General features: G+C 39.3%; 1 protein-coding gene across 2 annotated transcripts in view; it reads left to right on the forward strand.

Annotated features, from left to right (window-relative positions):
- Positions 1-23,323, forward strand: part of LOC101432221 (uncharacterized) — a 61,472-nt gene that overhangs the window by 36,809 nt on the left and 1,340 nt on the right. The window contains exons 8-11 of one of the 2 annotated variants that reach the window (XR_011649022.1): positions 10,928-11,029; positions 20,557-20,603; positions 22,358-22,396; positions 22,901-23,049. Coding sequence is in view for 1 of the 2 variants with exons in the window: in XM_071215751.1 (XP_071071852.1) it covers positions 10,928-11,029; positions 20,557-21,522; positions 22,358-22,396; positions 22,901-23,049 (1,256 nt within the window). In the remaining variant the exon portion in view is untranslated. Of the gene's footprint in view, positions 1-10,927; positions 11,030-20,556; positions 21,523-22,357; positions 22,397-22,900; positions 23,050-23,323 lie in introns of both variants that reach the window. The other variant, XM_071215751.1, reaches the window with a different exon arrangement.

Raw genomic sequence — 23,323 nt, forward strand, 5'->3', positions numbered from 1 at the left:
GTAGTGTGAAGGTCATGACCATTGACAATACCTAAAAATGGTTGTGTTCCAATAAAATTATATATTTACAAAAAACAAATATCTTGCTTGCTTAGCTTACCTAACTACTGTTCTTTACTGTTCCGTCTGTTGTGGTTTAACCATATTTCTATCCTCAATGCTAGGACAAAATACCTCTGTACTTTGTCTTCTCATAATATGAAGAATGTGCTGTCCTATCCAGTTTCTCTACATCCTAATACCTGTTTAGATGATTTAAGTACCTGGTTCACATTATATTCAATATTAGTGTCTGCACTGATGGTCCATCTGACTCACTGACCTTGGATTTCATTATCTCTTTGAGATGAGCCCTATGATTGCCCCAGCTTACTGCCTTGAGAGAGTTTCCGGATTGGTAGAGAAAGAGGAAATTGTGATAGGACCAGGTAGATTCCCTGTGTTGAGGACATAGACCTGGAAGGCCAGGTAGAACAAGGCAACTAGTACTGTTGAAGAAAGAACTGCAAACAGAATTCTGGAGATCTGCAGAGGGTCCCTATCTGTGCTGAAGAAAGAAGCATTCCAAAAGATTAGAGAGAACAATTCTTAGACCTCACACAGGACCAGGAATAGTGCCTTTTCTACCAGCCAGATTGGAAAACCTCAAAATTCATGGGATATTGGTTAAAATTTAGTAGAACAGTCCTGCCTCAGTAGGGGAATAATTAGCCCTCAATTTAGTACTGCTCTGGTCCCACCTGATAAATCTGGTCCCACATAATAAATAAGCAAATCCCAAAAGTATCAAACTGTTTCAGTTAACTGCCTCCCAGAACAAAGCTCAAGAATGTTCATTGGAATGCCAAAATATCTATTGCAGCAAAGCCAAGAGTTCTGAAACACAGAAAGACCCAAAACTGGCTCTCAGGAGAAGTGGAGGAACAGATCTATTACGTGCGGGTCCAGAGGAGAGTTAGTCTCCAAATTCTGAGTCCGTTTTTCAGTTTTCATAGGTTTATATAGAATTTCAGGTGGGATCAGTATAACTTTTGTTCATTGGCTAATATGTTGCTAGGCGAAATTTTGCAAGCAGGGGACTTGCAGAGGCAGAATGCAGGTGCAAGGTTGGGGGCTGATTTACAGAAGGTGGGGGGGAGGGGTGGGAGTCACTCATTTGATATCTTCCTACTAGGCCAGGTTTTCACAGGCTGCTTTACAGAAACATGGGGAAGAGTGACTTGTTAGATATTTTTGCTGGGTTATGCTTTTTATTCCTCAACAGTTCCCCCTCTGATGCCCCTATAATCCTTTTTATAGGGCATACATAACTCATGCTAAGTGGAAAAACAACTTAAGGTAGTAAAGCATTCTTCAAGACACAAGTACTCTATTAAGATTAGTGTCCTTTCAGCTACACTCCAGTCTCTGGGAGCTGTAGCTGCCAGTCCAGTCCCAAACAGCAAGCCGAGCTGTCCAAAGAGGAGTAGGAACCAAAGGAAATAGGAGTCCATCTAGTCAGGTGATGGCGATTCTCGGTGACTCCGGACAATTCAGATTTTCAAGGGACAGTCAGGGGGATGAGGTGTCCAGTTGTTTTGTTTCTCATTGGAATGTGCCCTTTTAACTCTATTATGATGAATCCAAGGGCTAATACCTGAAACTTTGAGAACAGTGGGGGTTACAAGGATAACAGTATATTGACCTGTCCAGGTAGGTTAGAGGGCCTCTTTTTCAGTTTTTGTGACACATACTATTAAATAATTACAACCATGATTAACAGCATTGTATGTTTGTCTAATATTATGCTGAAACATTTGTAGATTTCTGGGAATTTTATATACTCTTTTAAGTATTCATATGAACTTTTTAATTATACAACTTTAACAGAGGGCAAAGTAATCTGTCAAATTTTATGACACTTTTAAATACTTTCCATTCAACTTATAACATAGTAAAGGAAAAAAAACAAATCTTTTGCAATAGTTTGAAATATAAAGATATTTTTCAGGATCTGATTTTGAGAAAGCAGGTTTGAATATTATGTTCCTTAAAAAGAGATGAGACTTGTTTTTGTTTTTAAGAAAACCAAGGAAATGATAAGGTTAAAGTACAAGAAGCTATTCTGATAAAACAGACTTTCTTTGTATACTGATTATTCAGGAGAAAAACTTTTTATAAACTTTTACTGAAACAGACTAATGATTTGAGAAACTTTGTCACACTAACAGAACAAAATTTTAACTTTGCATCAGTATACTATTTGATACTAAAGCTTTTAAAATTTTATAGATAGACCCATCAAATCTTACTTAACTTTAACCATAAAAAATTCCTTTTCACAAACCTTCTGCACTTTCTGTATTCATTCAAGTTTTGTTCCACATTTTACTCTTTCTTCATAACCAATCATTTTATTTTAGGACAAAATTATTTTCTGTGTCTGTAATAATAAAAACACATTCTATATACACCCTACATACATAAGGTACCAAAATGATTTTGGAAACTGTTTCCAATCAGACCTCTTAAAACATACAGTAATCGTTAACATTAAGTAAATTTATCAAAATAATAATTCAGTCTTGTTATATGCAATTATTTAAAAATTTTTTTTAAATACCTAGTGGCATGCAATACTAGAAACAGTCTTTTATTTATTTATTTATTTTTAAAGATTTATTTATTTATTTAATTCCCCTCCCTCCCCCGGTTGTCTGTTCTCTGTGTCTATTTGCTGCATCTTGTTTCTTTGTCCACTTCTGTTGTCGTCAGCGGCACGGGAAGTTTGGGCGGTGCCATTCCTGGGCAGGCTGCGCTTTCTTTCACGCTGGGCGGCTCTCCTTACGGGGCGCACTCCTTGCGTGGGGGGCTCCCCTACGCAGGGGACACCCCTGCGTGGCAGGGCACTCCTTGTACGCATCAGCACTGCGCTTGGGCCAGCTCCACACGGGTCAAGGAGGCCCAGGGTTTGAACCGCGGACCTTCCATGTGATAGACGGACGCCCTAACCACTGGGCAAAGTCTGTTTCCCAAAACAGTCTTTTAGAAACAAGTTGGCAGGGGAGGCTGGCTGCCAACAAGTTTTCCTGTTATAAGATTACTTTTTGTTATTAATTCAGTTTTGGGTTTTTTTTTTTTTACCCAAATTAGGTTTCCTAGGGGGTTGGGATCCTGAAACAGGACAGTTCTGTGTAATTGGGTAGGGTTTTTCCCAACTGCTGGAGGGTGGAATCCTGAGTAGTCTCTCCTAGGAGTCTGAGATTTTCCTTGAAGGTTTAAATAATTGGGGGTGGTTGTTTAAACAGAACTTTAAAAGGTGAAAAGCCCTAAGGTTCTGGGGGGTGCAGTTTGACTTTGTGAAGGGCTGATGGGAATAGATTTACTCATGGGAGGCCAGTTTTTTTATTTTTAAAATTTTTACAGACCTTGGCTCAGGTGGTTTTGAGGGTTTGATTTATAGTTTTACTTTCCCTGAGCTTTGTGGCCTATATGCTATGTGGAGTTTTCGCTTAATTCCTAATATTTTGCTAGTTCTGGGACAACGGCTGACAGGAGAGCTGGGCCATTGTTGCTGCTTATGGATAAAGGTATCCCATACTGGGGAATTATTTCTTGGAGCAAAGCTTTAGTTGCTTTTCTTGTTTTTCAGTGTTGTTGGGAAAGACCTTGACCCAGCCCAAGGATGTGCACATTATTACTAATAAGCACGTATACCTTTGACCTGGTTTCACTTCTGCAAAGTCCGTTGTTAAGTTTTTAAAAGGGGCAGTTTCTCTCTGTTGGATGCTGGCAGGAACCTGGGGATCCTAGGAGGGGTTGCTCTCAGCGCAGGTTTGGCACTGGCTGCCCACAGTGGTGCAGAGCAAGGTCATCCGGGCAGTGTAGCAATATTTTCTGAGCAGAGCCTGTAAACAGTTTTTTTTTAAGTGGGTGAGCTGATAGCATTGTTGAACCACGGGTATAGGCGGCCCCCTCTGGGATGAAGACCCGGCCATCCAGGAGTAGCCAGTCCCCCTCTGGGGTCTGGGGTCCCTCACCTTCCTCACCTACTCCTGCTTCCCCTGGGTACAGTTCAGCCTTCCAGTGCGTTGTTTTAAAAGGGACAGGTGAGGCTCCAGTGATGGGGCTGCAGCTCGAGGCCCCCCTTGGTTACCTGTTGAGCTGCTCCATCGACCAGTGCATTTTCCCCAGCAACTGCATCCTTTTTTTTTTGATGCTCCCAACAGCACATGACAGCGACCCTGCATGGCCTCCAGACCGCTTCCAGCAGTTGAAAGATTTTCCTTTTTTTTTCCCTGTAGTCAGGAGTCCCTTCTCCTTATAAATTGCTCCATGGATATGTACAGGAGCGAATGTATATTCAGAGTTAATGTAATGTTCACCATTTGCCCAGTGGCCAGTTGTAGGGTTTGAATCAGTGTCCAGAGTTCACTTGCTGTGCAGATCACCCCCTAGGTAAGGGAGCTGCCTTCACTACTTATTTAGCTGTGGCGACTGTGCGCTTAGTAAACCTCTTTTCATTTCTGACAAAACCGCTGCCTTTTGTGAACAGGGTTTGATTTGGACAGGGAAGTGGCTCGTCCTGGATGCTGGGGTGGCCGGTACACACCTTCTTGTCGCTTTTGCATAGTTGCACCCAGGAGTTCCTCTTTCGGTTGACAGGAAAGTGGCAGAATTTAGGAAGAGGTGGGGAAATTATTTTGTTTTTGTTTGTTAAGCTCTCAGGGAGCTGAGTCCAAGTTAATTGAGTCTTTTAAACCCTGACCCGTAAACCAGGCGGCCCAGGCGGTACTGGCAGCAGTGGGGAGTTTCAGGGTGAAGTGTTTCCCCTCTTTTTACGGTGGCCTTTCTTGATTGGTTGAGTCTGGCTTTTGAAGGCTGCTGCTAACAGGGAGACCTGCTGTTTCATTTGCTTTTTGTTTTCCCTTTGGCAGTTTTTGTAAGTTTTTGTTTGATGCCCAGTGCCACCTGGACAATGAAAGCTGCGTTGACCATTCTCTGGCTTTCTGGGGCTTCTAGGTTGAAGGGGGTGTAAATCTTGAAGGCTTTGTAAAGTTGCTTATAAAAACTTTCCAGAGGTTCTTCAGGCTTTTGAGTGACAGAGGCCGTTTTGGACATGTTTGTGGGCCGCCTCACTCCTTCCCGTACCCCCAGAGGAGGGCTTCTCGGTACCGCTGAAGGGCAGCCGCCCCTGATCTGTGTGAAAGTCCCAGGCCAGCTGGGCTTCCGGTGCCGCCTCTTGGGCCCCTTCCTCTGGCTCCAAGACACCTGCAGGGCCTGTTCTTATGCCCACTTTCTGGCCTCCGTGGATCTATATCTCTTCTCCGTAGTGAACAGGGTTAGAAGGAGTTGGTGGCAATCATCCCAAGTGGGCGGTGGGTTTGGAAAATGGACTCCATGAGGTCGATAAGAGCCTGAGGTTTTCTGAATATGAAGGGGTGTGGTGCTTCCAGTTTAAAGATCTACAGTTGTGAAAGGCTCATAAAACAGGATTGGCCTCCCGGGTTGGACAGTCCTGTCTGCACTGATCTGGGCTGGGCTTTGTGTTTCATGGAGGGGTATCTGAAGTGCAGGCTGTGCAGACCAAGTTTTCTCGCCTAAGGGGTCTCAGGATCCCCCCTTGGGGGAGACTTATGGGTGCAGGGAAACTGAAGGTGGAGGAGTCTCTGGGAGATCTGCCTGTGGAGGCTCCAGGGCAGGGAGATGCCTTGGAATGACTGGAACATACGGCAGGGTAAAGTGTCTTCCTCCGAAGGTCCTTGTAGAATAATAGGCTTTCGAGGTCTGGCCATCTGAGCTACTAGGACCCTGCTCTGACCCTGCCTTTCAACACAGAATCGAACCTAAGGGGGCAGGGTTTGGGCAATTTTTAACCAGGAATTGACGTAGGAAAACTGATCAGGGTGACGGGGGCTTCAGTGACTGCCTGCGAAACTGCATGAACCTTGGTTACATCTAGGGTTCCTTCTGAGGGCCAGTCTACACCAAACGTGGGCACTCCAACTCACACAAGGTCTGGAAAGTCCTGGGGGACATAGGGACACCATAATCCCCGGAAAAACCTTTCTCGACATTTTTTAACATACACTCTAAGACTGTGTGTTTAGACTGTGATGATCCTATCCGTGAACCGGTGTCACAGGACAAACACAGGAGGGGAGGCCCCTCACGAGGCCACTCAGACACCTGCCTGTCCGCATCTCTCGCGAGAATTTAGGCTCATCTTACCTAAGGTGTCCGTGTAAAGTCTGGATTAGCCATTATGCCATATGATGTAGCTGCAGAATGCAATTTGGGGCCCATGCAGACTCCACAGCACAGGCCATGGAGCCACAGACTGGATCAGCAGAGGCAAGCCTCTGCAGTCCCCATTCATTCACTCAATCACTCAGAGGTTACACAGTCCTGCCCAAGGGACTGCCCTATCCTCAAATCTCAAATCTTGAGATTTGGGGAGGTGATCAGTCTCCTCTTCTGTCCAGAGACCGGCCTGACTCAGAACCCCCAGACTTTACCTTTCCGACGTTTCCTGATGTTCAGTCCATCTCTCCACCGAGTCAGGCTGGGGTGGAGGACGCGGCCCACAGGGATCCTTTCCCTGAAGAAGGCCCCGTCAAGGGGACAGGTGGCGCCGCCTTGTTCATGTGGAGATCTCTGCTGGCCACGTCTGCCAGTCGCAAACCGGAGGCTCAAAGGGCCAGCCCAGTTGGGTTTCCATGCCAGGGAACCAAATGTTGCAGCAAAGCCAGGAGTTCTGAACCACAGAAAGACCCAAAACCAGCTCTCGGGAGAAATGGAGGGACAGATTTATTACGAGTAAGCCCAGAGGAGGGTTAATCTCCAAATTCTGAGCCCCTTTTTTCAGTTTTCTTAGGTTTATATAGGATTTCAGGTGGGATCAGTATAACTTTTGTTCATTGGCTAATGCATTGCTAGGCCAAATTTTGTAAGCAGGGGGCTTCCAGAGGCAGAATGCAGGTACAAGGTTGCAGGCTGATTTACAGAAGCAGGATGGGGGTGGGGGGCAGCGGGAGTCACTCGCTTGATATCTTCCTACTAGGCCAGGTTTTCACAGGCTGATATACAGAAACAAGGGGCAGGAGTTATTTATTTGATATTCTCTTGCAGGCCATGCCGTCTCAGGCTGATCCACAGAGGCAGGGGCAGGAGTGACTTATTAGATATTTTTGCAAGGTTATGCTTTTTATTCCTCAACATATCCAGAACCCAAAATGATAAAATTCATGATGTCTGGAATTCAGTTAAAGATTAGCAGTCAGACAAAGATGCAGGAAAATATGACCAGTAGTAAGGGAAACAAATCAAAACCAACCCAGAACTGTCCTAGATGTTAGAATTAGAAGACAAGGACATTAAAATGTCATTTTAACTGTATTCCATACATTCAGAAAGATAGAAGAAAGATTGACCATGTTACATACAGACATGGAAGATATAAGGAAGACCCAGCACCATTTGTTGAATAGATTGTTCTGACCAAACTCGGGTTTGATAGCCTTGTCAGAAATCACTTGACAGGTGTGGAAGTGTGAGTCTTCCAACTTTGTTCTTTTTCAAGATATTTTTGGCTCTTTAGAGCCCCTTTCTCTTCCAAATGAGTTTGATGTTTACCTTTTCCATTTATGCAAAGTAGGCTTTTGGAATTTTTGGGGGGATTACGTTGAATACATAAATCATTTTGGGTGGAATTCACATCGTAACAATATTCAGTCTTCCAATTCCATAAGCATGGAATGTCCTGCCAGTTTGCATGTTGATCTTGTACCCCACCCCTTTGCTAAATTCATTTATTAGCTCTGGGAGCTTTGTGGGTTTTGTTTTGTTTTTTTTTTTCATTTTTTTGAAACTTTTTATGTATAGGATCATGTCATCTACAAATAGGGTAAGTTTTTTCTTCCTTTTCAATTAGGATGCCTTTAATTTCTTTTCCTTGCCTAATTGCTCTGGCTAGAACTTTTGGTACAATGTTGAATAGCAGTGGTGACAGTGGACATCTTTGTCTTATTCCAGATCTTAGAGGGAAAGCTTTTAGTCTTTATGATATTATGATATCATTTTGTGGGTTCCCCTACCCCTTGCAGCTTTTTGCTTACTGTCTGCTCTGTGTCCATTCGCTGTGCGTTCTTCTGTGTCTGTATTTTATTATCCCCGCCCCCATTATGGCTTGCTTGTTGTCTGCTCTCTCTGTCCATTCACTTAGTGCTCTTCTGTGTTTTTTTGCTTGTCTCCATTTTTGTTGCTTCACCTTACTGAGTAGGCTCTCCGTAGCACTTGCAGGCCAGGTAGCACTCCACGGCACTTGCACTCTGCGGCGCCCGGGAGAGCCTGCCTTCACAAGGAGGCCCTGGGACACGAACCCAGGGCCTCCCATATGGTAGATGGGAACCCAATTGATTGAGCCATAGCCACTTCCCTGTGCGGTTTTCATATATGCCCTTTATCATGTTGAGGAAGTTTCCTTCTATTCCCATTTTTCTAAGTGTTTTTATCAAGAAAGGATGCTGGATTTTGTCAAATGCCTTTTCTGCATTTGAGAGGATCATGGCTTTTTTTTTCCCCTTTGTTTTATTGATGCGATATGTTACATTAACCGGTTTTCTTATGTTGAACTCTGACACGTGATTGAGATCCTTATTTTCTTTTACCTTAGAAAGGAGGTGGGGAAATGGACTTGGCCCAGTGGTTAGGGCGTCCGTCTACCACATGGGAGGTCCGTGGTTCAAACCCCTGGGCCTCCTTGACCCGCGTGGAGCTGGCCCATGTGCAGTGCTGATGCGCGCAAGGAGTGCCCTGCCACGCAGGGGTGTCCCCCGCGTAGGGGAGCCCCACGCGCAAAGAGTGCACCCGTAAGGAGAGCCGCCCAACGCGAAAGAAAGTGCAGCCTGCCCAGGAATGGCACCGCCCATACTTCCCATGCCGCTGACGACAACAGAAGCGGACAAAGAAACAAGACGCAGCAAATAGACACAGAGAACAGACAACCGGGGGAGGGGGGGAATTAAATAAATAAATAAATAAATAGAATGGAGGTTTTCAGAACTTGATTGTATGCTACAATTTAGGGGAGTTGGGTTTTTTTTTCTTTTTTTTAATACTCTGTCCAGCCCCACCCAGGAGCATTTAAATCAAATTCAAAAAGTGATTATTTTGTGTAGCCAAGTCTGAGAACCCTCTGAATTCATTGTCGTGATGAATCAGAGTTCTTTTGTACATCACTACTTTCTGGCTTATTCCTTAAACTAGAGAGGAAATGAGAAATTGAGTTCGTGGTCTGCCCAATGTATTGATTTTTTTAATTGCTATTGTAATAAGTTACCACAAATTAATTGCCTTACACCTCTGTAAGTTAAAAGTTTGACATAGATCACACTTGACTAAAATGCAAGGGATTGGCAGGACTGTGTTCTTTGCTGGAGGCTCTAAGGGAGAATTAGTTTCCTTGCCTTTTCCGGCTTCTAGAGGCCACCCACATTCCTTAGCTAACAGTCCCCTTCTTCCATCTTCAGAGCCAGCAGTGCTGTATATTTGCATTGCCTTTCTTCCCTAATCACAACTCTATCTTAATACAGCAGGGAAGGGTTCTCCAATTCTGAGGACCCATTTGGTTATATTGGGCTCACCTGGATAATTCAGGGATCATATACCCATCTCAGGATCCTTAATTTAATCACAACTGCAAAGTCACTTTCGCCATGTAAGGCAACACGTTCACAGGTTCGCAGGATTAGGTTGTGAACATCTTTGGTGGGCCATTATTCTGCCTACCACAGCCAGATTTAGAATTTATATTCAGTGCTTCAAATAGAGACCAGTTTTGACTGGCCTTTTTGGATCAAATACCACATAGGCTGTTCATAAATATTTGTTGGATTGAAGAGAATTGAAAAAAAGGCATGAGATTTAGGTGTTTGTCTACTGCATAGTTTAATAGGGATGATGACTGTTCTTGGGAATCAGAAATGACTCCTGTAATTCCTCACTTTCTACCCTTAAGTGATCTATCCTTTCTAGGCTTCACTTTCCTTATCTATAAAATAAGAGATTTAAAGAAAAAAAAAAGTTTACTTTGATGCTAGCAAGGTCCTGTGTAGACTTAGTACTGTGCTTAGCTACTCCTAAGCCCCAAATGTTAGTTAAACTAATGCCACTTATGTGATTTGGGTTTTCTGTGAGGGTGTGTAGTTAATAGGAAAATAAACAACTGCCTGAAAATTTTAAGAAATTTCTTTTGGCTCTGGGTTTCTATGAATGATAGCTGAAAGGGATACTTAGGTACCTAGGTGAGCTACAGTTCAGAAGGAAGACAAGGGTGGTGGTTCTGTGGAGACTGAATATCAAGATTTTGAGACTAAATATTGTTCATTGGAAAAGAGAGGTCCTGCTCACATAACCTATAGATTCTCAGCCAGCATTGGAAATAGAAGTAAGTAGTCTCACCTGAAAGGCATATATGGATTTACTCAAACCACAAAAAGTACTTTGAACTAGGAATAGGTTAGACTTGACTAAATCTTTTTCCTGAACTCATTTTGACTCGTACTAAATGGAACAAAGCTGGGCACTGTCGTGTATTTATAATCAATTACCTCCTGTGGAAAGAGGCAATATAACTTAGTGGTTAAGATCATGGGCTCTGGAGCCCTTATGTCCTTAATAATTTTTATGATGTCTTTTCAGCTGTATCCTAACAGTTGAAAATCCTGTCTAAAACTTTTCTTGACTCACGATCTTTACTTCATTGTTTTTAGCTTTATTTTTCCACTAAGGCAAATGGCAAAATAGCCATAGATTTTTTTTTCCAAAATAAAAATAATGTGAAACTTTGCTTTTTTTCCCCCTTATTTTTTGTTCAACTTATGTTTCTAAAATCCTGTGACTTTCTGATTGAAACTCAAGATTTTCTTTATTGGTGTTTTTCCTCTAGTAATCTTGGAATGGATGTCTGGGGTTCTGATGATGATACAATTCTCCCATCTAATTCTATGGAAGAATCCAGAGACTGGCCCTCAAATGAAGACTTTCATGGGTAACTGTTAGTAATGTGGTTTTGGATGAATATTTTATTAAAGTTATGAAACATATTCTTTGATAATAGTAAAGTAGAGGGGGAGAAAAACACAAATGAGAATCAGGATATTTAAGTTCAAATCTTAGCTCTGCCGCTTACTAATTGTATGTGACCTAGAGAAATTGATGTAAACTTTTCAGGCCACAGTTGTTGGTTTAATGTGTGACATGAAACAGTTGGACTGGATCAGTTTTCCTTAAGCTATGTTCTAAGGACATATGGAATTAGTGTTTTGTGAAATATTACTAGTTTTCCAGGAAAAAAAAGGGTTTGTTCCTTGGTTTTTTTTTTCAAGTCAAAGAAGTTGGGGAAATGCAGTCTAACAACATGAACATTAATGCATTAAAAGTCCTTAGAAGTCATGCAATAAAGAGATTTATTAAATTTTATTTAACCCAGCATTTCCCCAACTTATTTGAGCACAGAACTCTCTTTTTTTTTTCCACAGAACAAGCATTATCATGATGTGGGACACTAATGTTCTCCAAACTGTTTGAGAAATAATGAACTAGGTAATTTCTATAATCTCTTCAAAATCCAAAATTCTATGATTCTAAGTAATAATTTGTATTTGTTCCTACCAATATATCAGAAACTGAATTAAGGCTATCAAATGGTATTATAATCTGTTCTTTGACTCACATCATTATTTTTCTAACATGATATATACAGTTGAAACAGTATCATGAAATTTTTTTCCTCTATCTTTACTAAAAATCATTTGCTTCTGTCAGCAGTTTTCTCTATAAATTTATTTTAGAATACACAGTACTGTTTTAAATGACAGGATATTAGGTCATTTGGATTTTTTTAAAAATGATATTAAGTAATTATTATTCCATATTATTGAGATTATTTGCTATGAACTGATTTTTTTTTTAAGAGAAGTTGTAGGTTTCCAGAAAAGTCAAGTGAAAAATACAGTGTTACCATATATACCCTGATTGTTGACACATTGCATTAGTGTGATACCTTTGTTGCAATTGATGAAAGAATATTAAAATAGTACTATTAACTATTGTCCATAGTTTAGGTATATTTTTCCCCATATACCACCCTATTAATACCTTGTATTAGTGTCATACATTTGTTAAATTCATAGAAGAACATTGTTGTACTATTAATCCCAGTCCCTTGTCCACGACAGGTTTCACTGTTATACAGTACAATGTTTTATTTTCTGTCTTTCATCATTCTAATAACATACATGACCCAAAACTTCCCCTTTCAACCACGTTCACATACAAAATTCAGTGCTTTACTTACACTCACAATAATGTGCTACCATTACCACCATCTATTTCTAAACCTTTACAATCAACCTAAATAGAAATTCTGTACAAATCGAGCATCAGCTCCCCATTATCTACCCCCAGTCTATTAACCTGGTAACCTATATTTTTAGAATCAAACCCTATATATGTTTGCTTATTGTAGCTAGTACATATCAGTGATATCATACAATATTTGTCCTTTTGTGTCTGGCTTATTTCACTCTGCATAATATCTTCAAGGTTCATCTATATTGTTGCATGTATCATACAGAACTTCATTCCTTTTTATGGCAGAATAATATTCCATTGTAGCTATATACCACATACTGTTTATCCATTCATTGGTTGATGGGACATGTGAGTTGCTTCCATCTTTTGGCAATTGTGAATAATGTATTATGAACATCAGATTGCACATATCGGTTTGAATCCCTGCTTTCAGTTATTTTGGGGTATATCTACTAGAGGGATTGTCAGGTCATATGATAACTCTTCATGTAGCTTTCTGAGGAACTACAGAACTGTTCCACAGTGGCTACACCTGTTTACACTCACATAAGCAATGAATGAGTGTCCTTTTTTCTCCACATCCTCTCCAACATTTGTAATTTTCTGTTTTGTTTTTTAACAGTCACCATTCTAGCGGGTATGAAATGGTGTCACATTTTTGTTTTTATTTACATTACCCTAATAGCTAGTGATATTGAGCATCTTTTCATGTGCTTTTTAGTTATTTGTATCTCCTCTTTGGAGAAATGTCTATGCAAGTCTTTTGCCCAATTTTTCATTGGGTTGTTTGCCTTTTTATTGTTGCATTATAGGATGTCTTTATGCATTCTAGATATTAAACCTTATCAGATAGGTGGTTTCCAAATATTTTCTCTCATTGAGTAGATTGTCTCTTCACTACAGATTTTTGCATATTGATCTTGTACCCTGCCTCTTTGCTGATTTCATTTATTAGCTATCTAGTAGCTTTGTTGCCAATTTTGGGGGGGGGGGGACTTTTAATATATGTGATCGTGTCATCTGCAAATAGTGAAGGTTTTACTTCTTCCTTTCCAGTTTGGATGCCTTTTATTTCTTCTTCTTGCCTAATTACTCTAGCTAGAACCTCAGATACAATGTTGAATAACAGTGGTGACAGTGGGCATCTTTGTCTTTTTCTTAGAGGGAGGGCTATCAGTCATTCACCATTGAGTATGTTATTAGTTGTGGGATTTTCATGTTGAGGAAATTTCCTTCTATTCCTATTTTTCTAAGTGTTTTTATCAAAAAAGGAGGCTGAATTTTGTCAAATGCCCTTTCTGCATCAATTGAGAGGATTATTTGGGTTTCTTCCCTTTGTTTTCCTGATAAGATGTATTACATTAACTGATTTTATTGGGTTAAACCTTGTATACCTGGGATAAAACCCACTCAATAATGGTGTATAATTCTTTTGCTATATTGTTGGATTCAATATGCAGGTATTTTGTTGGGGAGTTTTGCATCCATATTCATAGTAAATACTAGTCTGTAATTTCTTTTCTTGTAATATCTTTATCTGGCTTTCATATTAGGGTGATGTTGGCTTTATAGAATGAATTAGGTAGAGTTTCCCCCTCTTCAGTTTTGTGGAAGAGTTTGAGCAGGATTGGTATTCTTCTTGGAATGACTGGTAGAATTCACCTGTGAAGCCATCTGGTCCTGGGCTTTTCTTTGTTGGGAGATTTTAGATGACTATTTCAATCTCTTTACTTGTAATTGGTCCGTTGAGATCTTCAGTTTCTTGTAAAGTCAGTGTAGGATGTTAGGTGTTTCTAGGAATTTGTCCATTTCATCTGGGTTGTCCAATTTGTTGACATACAGTTGGTCATAGTATCCTCTTAATGATTCTTTTTATTTTGGGGGGTCAGTTGTAATGCTCCTCCCCCCATTTCTGATTTTATTTATTTGCATCTTCTCTCTTTTTGTTTTTGTCAGTCTAGCTAAAGATTTGTTAATTTTTATTGCTCTTTTCAAAGAAGCAATTTTTGGTTTTGTTAATGCTTTTTTTTTATTCTCAATTTTATGTATTTCTGCTCTAAACTTTCTTTCCTTCTCCTCACTTTTGAATTAGTTTGCTGTGGTTTTTTCTTTTTTTGTTTGTTTGTTTGTTTTGGTTTGTTTTGTTTGTTTGTTTTTCTTTCTAGTTACTCCAGGTGTTCATTTGGGTCTTCGATTTTAGTTCTTTCATCTTTTTAAATGTAAGCATTTAGGTCTATAAATTTCTCTTTCAGCAGTACCTTCACTGCATCCCATAAGTTTTGGCATGTTGTGTTCTCATTTTCATTTGTCTCAAGATATTTACTGATTTCCTTTGCAGTTTCTTTTTTGACCCACTGATTGTTTAAGGGAGTGTTAATTAACTTTCATATATTTGTGGATTTTCCAGTTCTCTGTCTGTTACGGATTTCCAGCTTCATTCCATTATGGTTGGGGAAGATGCTTTCTATGGTTTCGATCTTTCTAAATTTATTGAGACTTGTTTTGTGACTTAACACATGGCCTATCCTGGAGAATGATCTGTATACACTTGAGAAGAATGTATATCTTGCTGTTTCGGGGTTCAATGTTCTGTATGTGTTTGTTAGGTCTAGTTCATATATCATTTTATTCAGGTCCTCTGTTACTCTATTGATCTTCCATCTAGATTTTCTGTCTGTTGATTAGAGTGGTGTATTGAAGTCAATTGTTATTGTAGAGGTGTCTGTGTGTCTCTTCAGTTTACCATTGTTTGCCTCGTGTATTTTGGGGCACCATAGTTAGGTACGTAAATATTTATGATTGCTATTTCTTCTTGGTGGATTGTACCTTTTATTAATATATAGTCCCCTTCTTTGTCTCTTATAACAGCTTTTGACTTAAAGTCTATTTTGTCCGAATTTAGTATAGCTACCCCAGCTCTATTTTGGCTACTGTTTGCATAGAATATCTTTTTCCATCCTTTCACTTTCACCCTATTTGTGTCTTTGGGTGTAAGGTGAGTCTATTGTAAACAACGTATAGTTGGATCGATAATTGGAGCATGCTTTTTTATCCATTATGCCAACCTGTGCCTTTTGAATGGGGAGTTTATCCATTAACATGCAGTGTTATTACTGTAAAGGCAGTACGACAGTCATTTTGTCCTTCAGTTTTTATATGTAATATCTTTTTTTTGTCTCTGTTTTCGTTTATTGCAAACTCCTTTTCTTTATAGTTGATCTTTTTTCATGTGCCTGATCCCTTTCTCACTACTGTTTCTGCATATTTTTAAATACTTTCTTTGTGGGTATTCTGGGGTTTATATTACACTGCCTATATCTGTAACCCACTAATTTGAAGAGATACCAACATAACATCAATAGCATATACGTTTTCTGCTCCCATATGCCTCTTTATGTTGTTTTTGTCCCACTTTACCACATATTTTTTGCACATCTATTATCAGGAAATATGCCCTCTTTTTCTGTTTAATTGTATTCTGACTCTTAAAGGATTAAAGAATAGATCTAAGTGTGGATGTTGTATTAATGGGTTTCGCCTTTACCCTTTTAGTTACCTTTAGTAATGATCTTCATTTCTTTTTTTTTTTTTTAAAGATTTATTTTTATTTCTTTAATTCCCCTCCCCTCCCCTGGTTGTCTATTTCTGTGTCTTTTTGCTGCGTCTTGTTTCTTTGTCCGCTTCTGTTGTCGTCAGCGGCATGGGAAGTGTGGGCAGCGCCATTCCTGGGCAGGCTGCTCCCTCCTTCGCGCTGGGCGGCTCTCCTTACAGGTGCACTCCTTGCACGTGGGGCTCCCGGGGGGCACCCCTGTGTGGCAGGGCACTCCTTGCGCGCATCAGCACTGCGCATGGGCCAGCTCCACATGGGTCAAGGAGGCCCGGGGCTTGAACCGCGGACCTCCCATGTGGTAGACGGATGCCCTAACCACTGGGCCAAAGTCCGTTTCCCAATGATCTTCATTTCTTCACACTGCTCTATGCCACACTCACCTATCTCTTCCTTTCAACCTTCAGAACTTCCTTTAGTAATTGATGTAGGGCAGGTGGTCTTTTGTTGACAATCTCTGTAAGTTTCTGTTTATCTGTGAATTTTTGAAGGACGGTTTTGCCAAGTAAAGAATTTTTGGCTGGCAATTTTTTCTTTCAGTACCTTAAATATAGTATACCACTGCCTTCTCACCTCCTTGGTTTCTGATAAAAAATCAGCATGTAGTCTTATGAGGATTTCTTGTTTGTGATAAATAGTGTTGTACTTTTTGCTTCCAGAATTCTCCCTTTATCCTTGGTATTTTGGCAGTTCTGATTTGTATGTGTCTTGGAGTAAGTATATTAGAAATTACTATGTTTGGAGTATCTTGTGCTTCTTGGACATATATATTTAAGTCTTTTGTAAGAGTTGGGAAATTTCAGCCATTAATTTTCTCAAATGTCCTTTTTGCCCATTTTCCCTTTTCTTCTCCTTCTGGAGCACCCATGGCATATATGTTTGTGCACTTTGTGCTGTCACTTGAATCCCTGAGATACTGCTCAGTTTTTTCTATTCTATTCACTATTTGTTCTTCTGACTATGATTTTGATTGTCTTGTGCCTCTGGTGTATTTTTTTTTTTAAGATTTATTTTTTACTCTCCCCTTCCTCCTACCCCCAGTTTCCTGCTGTGTCCATTTGCTGTGTATTCTTCTGTGTCCGCTTCCATTCTTATCAGCACCAGGAATCTGTGTCTCTTTTTGTTGGGTCATCTTGCTGCATCAGCTCTCTATGTATGCGGCACCACTCCTGGGCAAGCTGCATTTTTTTATGCACGGGGCAGCTATCCTTATGGGGCATACTCCTTGCACATGGGGCTCCCCTACGCGGGGGACACCCCTGCATGGCACAGCACTGCTCGTGCACATCAGCACTGCACGTGGGCCAGCTCACCACACAGGTCAGGAGGCCCTGGCTTTGAACCCTGGACCTCCCATGGGGTAGGTGGAGGCTCTTATCAGTTGAGCCAAATCCACCTCCCTCTAGTGTATTTTTAATCTCCATTTTTGTGCCTTTCATCCCCATAATCTGTTACATTTCTTGTTTCTTTTTTTTTTTTGAAGATTTATTTATTTATGTATTCCCCCTCTTCTGGCTTGTTCCTTTTCTTTTGCTGTCTCTCTGTTCATTTGCTGCATGTTTTTTCTGTATCTGCTTGTCTCCCTTTTGTTGCATCATCTTGCTGCACCAGTTCTCCATGGTGCACAGGCCATCAGCTCTCTGCAGCACACAGGCTAGCTTTGCCTTCACAAGGAAACCCTGGGACGCATACCCAGGGCCTCCCTTATCATAGACGGGAGCCCAACTGATTGAGCCACAGCTGCTTCCCTACATTTCTTTTTGTACTTTCAAATTCTTCTTTATGCTCATATATTGTGATTAAATTTTTTATATCCTTTATCTCTTTATGCATTTTCTCCTTCATCTCTTTGAGTTAATTTAGATTTGTTTGAAAATCTTCGATTAGTTGTTCCAGCTTTGGAGTTTCCTGAGTTTTAATTTTTTCCCTTGACTAAGCCTTATCTTCCTGTTTCTCAGTATGGTTTGTAATTTTTGCTGATGTCATGCCATCTGATTTTCTTGATGAGTAAAATCTGAAGGTCTGTTTTTCCCTCTTGTTCAGGGTTTTGTTGATTGGCTTTGTGTTAAGACTTTTCTTTGATATTTTATCTTATTCTAGACTGGAGTTCTTAAACTTTTTTTGTCAGTCAGGTGAAAACCATCGATCCCTTACTAAGTCCACATTATACTGTGTATTATTTAATAAAATATCATACCTGCATCAACACATCCCCACAAGCTAATGTTTGTTTGAATCTCAATTCAAGCTTATGGAGCCCTTGTTAAGAACCCCTGAACTAGACCTTTAGAATAGCCGATTTACCTGTTCATATCTTCTTAGCTCTTCTTCATCTGAATCTTGCTCTGGATATGCAGTGCAATTTTTAAGAATGCCCTTTTTGTGCAGTTGTTTCACCTCCAGGAGAGAGCTTCATTTTCTCTATTCCTTCCATAATCTTAACTGTTCTTTTTGTTTTTGTGCAGACTTTTCTTCCCAGCTCATATGATTTAAGTTTCTCTGTCACTTTACTGCCCCCTTTGCCTAATACTTTTCAGCTCTGGACTCCATCCTATCTTAACAGCTGTTCAGTTTTAATTCCCCTCCCCCCTCCCTTTATTTTTTCTGTGAGACTTTTCTGCTTCCCATTTCTTCCCCATTAGGGTATCCTGTCACAGGAAGTCAGATGGGGTAAATCCAGAAAGGTGGGTCACTTCAGAAAAGCCCATTTTGCTTTGAGTTGTCCAACTGACTAAGACTGGATTGGGTAAGTGCACAGTAGTTCCTGCCAGCCTCTCTATTGTGGTCCCTCCTTCCCTGGGTGCTTTTGTATGCAGCAGTCCTCAGCAGCTTGTGGACTGAACTCTGGGTCTCTTTGGACTTAGGTCCCAGGGTCTCTGGATATGTGTGGAATTCTAACTCACTGCTGGGAGGAACCCAGGCTGTGCTGCCTCTGCGTGACTCTCAAGCTGAATGGGCGAGGGGGACAGAAATGGGAACCAATTGGTGGTCTGAGACTGAGTTTTCTTCCCTGATATTTTTCTGTTCCTTCAATTCAGCATTTATGGAGTTCTTCTTTAGTTTCTACTGTCCTCCAGAATTCTAAGAAAGTTGGGATTTGGCCTTTTATTTGCTCAATTTTTGGAGAGGCTTTTGCAAGGGATTTCTTAGATGGCTGTGTTGATGGCAGTCACCTGAACTAATTTTAATGCAAGTTAGTAAAAGGCATTAAGGATTTCTTCTTCCACTTTGTCTTCCAGTCTCAATTGTCGTGTTAAAAAACATTAAGTATTTTACAACCTGAACAGTTCTGTTACTTCCCTTCCCCCGGAGAATACTGAGCAATGTCAGGCACTATGTTAGGCAAGAGCATCACAGAATAAATATAAAATGTATGATGGGTTGTACAGACGTCCTCAGTTTATCATGGATCTTCATATCTGCCTTGACAGTGTCTTTCTCTGACATAATCTCTGCTCTTGCATTCTAAGGAAGCACATGTTTATCTTCAAAATTGTATTACATTCCTGTTACTTGTGAATAAATCCTTTTGAAAGTTCCTCTTAGGAGTTGGTATCAGAAACTATTTCCAGATGACATTGATTTTTGTTGTTGTTTCATTTTGTTTAGGTTGTGTGTTGTGTGTATGTGTTCTAATGAAACTTTCTTTTTTGTACTTGTTGGAAAGCACAGTTCCGACAATATATTACTGTATATCATCCTAGGTTTTTAGGATTTATTTTTCTTTTCTAAATGTTTTTTCTATTCCTCTTTTCATCTCTATTTCAAGTAGATATATTTTTTATGTTAAAAGATGGTTTGTTTTTTTAAAATTTTATTGTTGTTTTTTTCTTTGAGGTACCTGGTACCTTGCACATGATAAGCAGGCACTCAACCATTTGTGCTGTATCTATTCCCCTGAAACTTTCTTATAAAACTAAAAATGGACTTACTATACGACCCAGCATCTGCACTCTTGGGCATTTATCCTGGAGAAATGAAAACTTACATTCACCTCAAAACCTGTACATTAATGTTTGTAACAGCTTTATTCATTGTAGCCAAAAACTAGAAACAGGTCTTATGTGTTATTTATATCATAAATATTTTTTTTATTATAAGCTTCTATTAGTAGTTCTTAGGAGTAAATAAGCTACAAATCAATATATATTTTTAATAGTTTTTTTCTGACATACGGTCAGTATAATAATCCAGCAATTGTATTTGTAAGAGTACTTCTTTAAACCCATCAGATAAATTGTAGTGAAAGTTATCTGGTTATGCCACATTCCTTTAAATGAAAAGATGCTATGAAGTATGTTGTCTACCACTTTTTACCAAAAAAAAAAAAGCAAAAACAAAACCTTACTCTGTTTACTACCAGTATATTTTGTTTGGAAATTTATAGCTGACAGTTGCAGAAGTGAATTTGGAGCTCATAAGCAAATACAGAGTTAAGAAAAATGAAAATGATACATAATTCAGGAGATACTGCAACAAAGTTTTCATATGTCCTGTTGAATTGAGTAAAAGAGGATTTTGCTAATAACACAGCATTTATCCTTTACTTATTGTTAAAATACAAAGTATTTATAGCATTTATTTTTCCTCCACAGGCCTGGGAAAAAATCAAGGCTTCCTAATGATCACCATCCTCAAAATGGTATACAGATAGAGGATTATGATTATATCAACAATGGTCCTGCCAAGAGGCATGGGGATTTTTATAAACACCAGTGTAATGACAGCATGCCAGAAGAATTATGCTTGAGTGATTGGGATTTTGGTAACAAGGAACCAAGACCAAAATGTTCATTTTTTGATAAACACCAGTATCTTGATGTCTCCCAGAAGTATTTCAGTAACAAGGGACCTGCAAAAAGACCAAGACCATTTCATGATCTCCAGCCTCACAGTGAATTCTATGAACCTGAGCCTGTAGATGATCTTGATTTTGTTAAAAGCATTCATGGACAAAGGACACATTCTATTCATAACCATCACACCTATAGTAACTTTCAGGGACAGTTTCAAACCAAAAATGTTGGTTTTGTTAACAGAAGCCAGGGACAAAAACAGCGACCTTTTCATAAAAACCATGACTACTCACCTAAATGTGATTTTCAGGACCAGTTACCTGACCAAGGTTTAAGTTACATCAATAGAGGTAATTTTCAAAGGCAAAGACATTTCCATCAGCACTATTCTAATGATGAAATGAGTTTTGAAGATTTGGCTTACACTGATGAAGTATCAGGGCACACACTAGGACCTTTACATTACCGTTCCAAGAATGACTTCACAGAGAAAATGCCATTGAAAAAGTGTGTTAATAGAGGCAATGGACAACGACTACCACCCTTTCAAAAGTTTCAAAATCAAATGAAGTTAAGGAATTTTGACTTAAACTATCGTATTGGACCAAGGCAAATATTTTATTATGACCACCCATCTTGTGATCTACAAGAACAGATATCATTAGAAGACTTGGACTTTGAACATGAAACATCCTTAGAAAGACCAAGATCCTTTCAAGCCCACCCACTTCCTGATAACATAAATTCCAAACAGTATTTAGACAAGTGAGTCATTTTGTTCTGTATGGTGGAACAGTACTTGATTTCAGCAAAACTCAAATTTTTTTCAAATTAGGCTATTTGTATAAACATTCAAAACTGGCATAAATTATCTGTTCTTCTGTAGATTCAATCTATAACCATGGTTTATTTTAATTGCTATGAAATAGAAATTTCCTTATTGTATATGATTGAAGTCAATATAGCTAAAATTAGATTTAATGGTTTAATTCTTGACCATAAGAAGTTAAAGAATATCATAAATGGATCTTTTCAAGGAAATGCTGTGATTTTTAGATTAAGGATTCTTTTTATACTCATTACATATGTAATACAGAAAATATTTTTTGTTGACACAACCCAGGAGTAGTCTTTTCTATCACTCGTAATTTTTTATCTGTACCACTAAGGGAGCATCAGGAGAGAATTGACCTTAGAAATTGAAGGGCAGTGTAAGAAGGAGAAAGGAGAAGCAATGCCGGCTAAAGAGAAAGAACAAGATAAGGAAAAAAAGTTATAAAAATGGGTAGAAATACAAAGAGAAACCAGGAAAACAGAGATAAACTGGAATAAAAAATAAACCATTGAAGGGAGAGAAGGTTTGAGAAGACAGATGAAGACCTATATAGAAAGAAAGTTATGTGTCTTTCCTTCTGATTTAGAATATGTGCATTTCAGTTATTTAATATTTTCCTACATATATTTGGATAGATGTGAACTCTTGCCTGAACCTGAGATGGGTCATCTTGCTTTTCTTTAGAAACTGTTTTGTTTTCTCTCATAACTTTTCTATCAACATCTCATCTTTCTTTCTCACCCTTTTTTTTTTTTAACTTCACAGGAATTTTGGCACTGATAATTACAAAGGCAGAAGTCAGAGGTAAATAATGATATAGTTTGTGTGTGTCACCATTTTTCCCAAGCCTATCCCTAATCAGTACCATTGATGAGTAAACATATTAAAAAACAAGTGTTTGATAAATTCACACATACTCAAAGATACAATCCCTGAAGGATTTGGCCATGACCTCATAAAATGACTGCCACTTATCCCTTTTGAGTGGGGGTTGCAAAAATGATCAGTTCATTTCTACCTGGATTTCCAGTGGCTAGCAGTTGGTACCAGTTAAGCCAGAACTTTGTTTCATTTCCCTTATGATAACTTAGTTCTGTTCCGTGATCATAAATCTATACCCTAATCCCAGCCCACTGTCTTCCATTGGACAAGATAAAAGACAGAGTTGGTCAATAAAAATCCCTACATTCCCTTAAGAAAATCTCTCAACTAATGCTGATCTAGCATTATAGTATTCAAAAGAGAGCATGTTAAAAAAATAATAATAAAGGCCCTTTTTTTTTTTTTTTTTTTTTGGCTTCCTTTTAGAGTGACCCTTCCAGAAGACAATCGAAGAATAATAAATCCTTCAAATGTATTTAACTACTGGGGACAGAACAGATTCACACCGTATTCTTCACATGGACTTCCATTTTCTTATGTACTCCAAGAACATGGTGCAGCTGACAATTGTAGAGGTAAAAATCTAAGAAATGTGGAACAGTACAAAAGTTCATATTTTTAAGCTACTGAATGCTGTTACATATCTCTAGATTTCAGAGCTGCATAATAACCAATAAGAAAAAAGTACATTTGGTGCTGAGTAATTCACTTTTAAACCTTTTGATTGCTTAATCTATATTTGCCCTTTTTTTCACTGTTTATGGGCCAAAATTCATTTCAAAATGAAAAAAATAGTATGTTAAAAGACAACTTGTATCATAAAATTAGCTTCTATACTGTGTTTTGTTC

Source organism: Dasypus novemcinctus, chromosome 6 (genome assembly GCF_030445035.2).
Source record: "Dasypus novemcinctus isolate mDasNov1 chromosome 6, mDasNov1.1.hap2, whole genome shotgun sequence".
NCBI lineage: Eukaryota > Metazoa > Chordata > Mammalia > Cingulata > Dasypodidae > Dasypus > Dasypus novemcinctus.